This window comes from Solanum tuberosum, unplaced genomic scaffold (genome assembly GCF_000226075.1).
Source record: "Solanum tuberosum cultivar DM 1-3 516 R44 unplaced genomic scaffold, SolTub_3.0 scf00560, whole genome shotgun sequence".
NCBI lineage: Eukaryota > Viridiplantae > Streptophyta > Magnoliopsida > Solanales > Solanaceae > Solanum > Solanum tuberosum.
Genome location: NW_006239493.1, coordinates 59,933 through 64,823, shown reverse-complemented (window position 1 = coordinate 64,823; position 4,891 = coordinate 59,933). Strand labels below are relative to the sequence as shown.

Genomic DNA, 4,891 nt, shown 5'->3' with positions numbered 1-4,891 from the left:
TCTTCACAAAATAGCGTTCCAAATTTGAGAGAGATAAATCTTTTATTGTTTTTTCGAAAAACAGGGAGAACGTTAGAGGATTAAAAAAAGTAAAAAATAAGCGTGATTTGAAATTAAAAAAATATATTCAGTTAGACGATTATGAACTATTGATTGGTTGAAGGAAGAAACGTAACCGTGATTTGTGGGAGTCAATTATAATTTTTGTTTTAATTATAATTTCAGTTTTTAATCCCTTATTTAACGCATTAACCTGATAACAACAACTTACTAATTTAAGTATCAGCGCGTTATAAATTAAAGTATCAACGCTCATATATTATGTATCCGAAAAACACTAAATAAGAGATTTTCGGTAATTAATGAAAGAGTAGGGAAAGGAAGTAATTTCTTTCCTATATTATGTCATTTGCCTAATTTTTACAAAAGAAATGGTGTTGGGATTCTCTAATGGATCAGATGGGCTGAAAGAATTGGGATGATGAAGTAAGAAAAGGGTTAGATTGGAAATTAGGAATGGCTACATGGATTTAGATTATAGCCAATTGGAATTAACAATTTAGCCAAATTGAGTTAATTAGCAAATTCGGTCAAATCTTAATCAAGATGAATTCAAACAAGATTAGATAACGAGATTCTTAAACTTAACGAAACGAAATAATTAACTTAATTATAAATTGAATAGTTTAAAATTATCACCATAATTAAAACTAAAGTAAATTAACAAAATAATTAACTAAAATGTAAATTTTTTAGATGACTTCAAAATATGCTAATTACATACGTAACTATATAAAACATATTTATTATTTAAAATATTTTTTAAAAAAAAAGTGACTAAAATTCTTAAAAATAACTTGAAACATATTTGAATTTTATAAAATTAATTATTTCAAATCGTTTGAAATTAAAAAAGTTCGATGATTAATTTATACAGTGGAGTTCCAAAATTGGATGTCAACACTTGTTATTAAATGTTATTTATTTTTCAATCTTTAGATGACTTATATTTAAGAAGGGCGATTTGATAAAATTACCCCTATGATTTACTACTTCTTAATTCCTGTGTCAAGTCAATAGTGGACAACTATTGTTGGACAAAGGGAGTACTAAAGACTAAGGTTGTTTATAGGACAGATCGGATAATTTCGCTAAACGGTTTGGCTTAACGGAGCTAGTCAACCTACAAGATATCGGTTGGTTTGGTAACATATTAGCAATTATCGGACGGGTATCGAGCGGTGTAACGTCTAACCTCTAATCTCTATGGTACCTTTTTTTTTATGAACGCACCTTACAAAAAGGATGACTTGAAGCAGTAACAACATCGAATGGATAATTTGATCCAGATTTTCAACTGGTTGTCCTATTTTCATTGTCCAGTGGAACCATATATATTTACCAATGACTCGATAAATTGTTGCATACTTTTCATTTACATATCTTCAGTGTTTTTTTTAAGTTTGTTGACTTGCTCTCTATTCTTTAAAGAAAACTAGATAATTATTGAAAAGTAAATAAGTTTTCATGGCTTTACGACTTTAGTTTTTAGGAGTTAGGACTAACAAAATAAAAATATATAATTACTTTTATATATTATGGTAAAATATTAAATGAGCCTAATATACATCGAATAAAAATGTAAGTTTGGTAACTCTTAACGGGTTAATGGTTTATCTGATAAGGAAATTGAAAAATCCTCCCCCATACCAATAAGCCGTTAATTATAAAGTTTTAATATGTTCCCCAACCGTTTATTTGATAACTCAATACCAATAAGTCAATTTTGCGCTTGACTTATCGATTATGGTTCGGTTTTGAACACCCCTAAAGACTTTAACGACTTTCAATGTAGTATTAACTCAATTATCGTTAAATATATCTGCAACAATAAATATAGTCAAAAAATTTTATTACTACTAAATATCTCTTTTGATGTATCGACCTTGAAAAACTATAGCTCCACCACTTGCATAGTGCCATGTTTACTAACGTTTCTTGTTAAAATAATTCGTGAATTGCAGTGTAGGTAAGCCAAGAGTTTTTTATTTATTAATATATTGATATTGAAAATGATACATGTATATTATTAATAAAATACTTATATATTATTATTTTCAAGTTTCAACCAATACATTAAACTAGAAAAAACCCTTTGAAAGAGGTAACATGAAAGACAAAGTAATAATAAATAGATACGACAAACAAATAGATAGCGCGCCGCAGGTTATTAAATGCAAAATGAAAAATTCTGCATACGCTACTGGTTATAACGTAATTAGATGTCCATCTGGATAGTGCAGATCGATATTTAATTTACGTAATTTTATTTTTATTTATTGATGTTGCAACCTTATTGGCGGATAGCTCACAACCTCCATGGTGCACGACTATGACTATGGTTATTAAATGCAAACAAAAAAATTCTGCGTACGCTACTGGTACTATAATATAATTAGATGTCGGTCTGGATAGTGCAGACCGATATTTAATTTGCGGAATTTTATTTTTATTTGTTGATGTTGATGTAGTTGGATAACGTTCATCTTCTTCTAGCAGCAGTTTCTCTTTGGGCATTAAAGTAGACAGCAGCAACAGGGGAACCCAATCCATTTTCTGCTGCAAATTTTTGAGTGTTGAAATGATCTCTTGTTACTGGTGATTTCACTGTTTGTCTTCCTCTATTTTGCCTATATAATACGAACACGTATCGATGAATTCCGATCACTGGTTTTGGACTATCGTAGCTGACTATCTCTTTTCCTGTATGAATTTGATGTATTACTACGTGTATTCTTGAAGATATAATTAAGTAAATAAAATGATAACGAAAGAGTCGACTTAATTTGGTTATTACCGAAAGAAGCATCAGTTGAACCAGGAATATCTGTCACAATCCTGCAAAAGCAAAACCAAATTTAAAGCCCATGCAAATTGTACATTAATTAATTACTAGATGGTGTTATTATATTGATATGCAAAAAAAATTTGCAATTTATAATATTTTTCTTATAGATTTTGAATATTTAAATTTTTAGCTTAAAATATCGAATTATTATAATATAATGTAACTTTAAAAATTAGTTAAATTAACTTCTAAAAAAAAAAGTAACATGACAATTGAAAAGAAACCGGGAGAAATTAATTACCAGTGGAGGTGTTCCCTTAAGTAAGGATCACTAGGACCTGGAACATCTGGATCAGTCATGATCTTTTCCAAACAAAAGAAAGACAACAACATAGTAGTTAGAAATTTACAATTAAGAGAATTTGTTTTTAAAAAAAAATAGATAATATGAAAATGAGACAGAGTATGGTAATACGAATCAATGAGAAATTTATGTTATAAAATATGATATATATATATATATATATATAAATATATATATTTAACTCAACTCACTGAAAAAACACATGATGAAAAATAGATTTTCGTTGAAATATAATACTGAAAAGCTTCCTAATATCTTTCATGTGAAAATACTTTACTCACAAATTCGATCAAAATATTTGTTGGAATTGTCACTGAATAATTTCAATGAGAAATTTCATTGGGAAAATAGTACTAGTGGATATTAAATTTAAGAAAGGAATGAATATTTTCAAAACTTACTTAAAAAAAAAGAAGTAAAACAAGCAAATTGAAACTGAGAAAATACATACGAGTGTATAAGCAGATCTCATGTCTTCACCACCAATCTCCACACGAGGCTTAGAAGCAATGATAGGAGGCATGAGTTCATGACCATTAAACACTTGTTTGCTTCCATTATATATCACATTCATTTTCACACTTGGATTGAAACTATCAACTACTTCTCCAATCACTCTTGCAACAATAAGTGGTTCAATATCTCTACAAGACATATTGATCCTTCCTTTTTTTTGGTCACTTAACTAATTATTGTGTGGTTTTTTAGTATAAGCTATGCAATAGAGAGAAATATGGTAATTGGTTTGAAGAATGTTACTTGCAAGGAGGACTTTATATAGGACATTAATTTGAGGTCGGGTGGCTACAAGGAAGCATGTTCATCTAAACTTAGTATTTTTTTTATGTGAAATATAAATGATTAAATAAATTGATAATCTTTTAAATTTGTCAATGAATATCTTTTAGACATTTGAACTACGGTATTGAGTATCTGAACATATATTTAGGGATGACAATGAAGCGGTGCGGGGCGGGAGTGGGGCGGGTTGAGCTTAACCCGCAAAATTTTTAACCGCCCCTGCATATTAACCTTTTTCATTTTCAACCCGTCTCACCCCGCCCCACATAGATCCGCTCCGCATGAACCCTCCCCACATAATTTTTATAATATTTTTTTTCTAGTTAAGTTTGATACTAAAATTAAAATTCATACAAATAAATTATTTTTTCATTAAGTTGTATTAATTCAATAGGATAGTGACTTAAAAAATTATTTTTAAGAGGTCAATTAGGAAACATGTAAGAAATTGTATTATTTTTTTATTGAACTATTTTCATTTACTATCTTGATCATTTTAGTAGCTTTAAAGAAATTAATTTAAAATTAACTTTGAACCCACATAAAATTATGCTCCGCCCCGCATTATTTTTTTTTATAAAAAAACCCGCTTCAACCCACCCCGCACAATCTTAAACCCGCCCTACCCTGCATAGCCTTAAACCCACTCCGCCTCACATTCGCCCTGCCCCATTGCCATCCTACGCATGTTAATTTGTTCCTATTAGACACTTTCAATTCAAATTGTATAAAAATCTTTTGAACGTGCCTATTAGTTGGTTAAGTTAACTACATAAAATTTGTCACCTCCTTTACATTATACACATTAACCTCAATTGAAATGGACCTGAAATTTTACTCCTTTTATATATATATATATATATATATATATATATAAA

General features: G+C 29.3%; 1 protein-coding gene across 1 annotated transcript; it reads right to left on the bottom strand.

The window, feature by feature from the left end:
* Positions 1-2,542: 2,542 nt before the first annotated feature.
* TFL1 (CEN-like protein 1-like) lies at positions 2,543-3,867 on the bottom strand. Its single transcript, NM_001287924.1, is given in 4 exon segments — positions 2,543-2,763; positions 2,858-2,898; positions 3,150-3,211; positions 3,664-3,867. Coding segments are annotated over 4 exon segments (528 nt in total).
* Between the last annotated feature and the right edge of the window lie 1,024 nt (positions 3,868-4,891).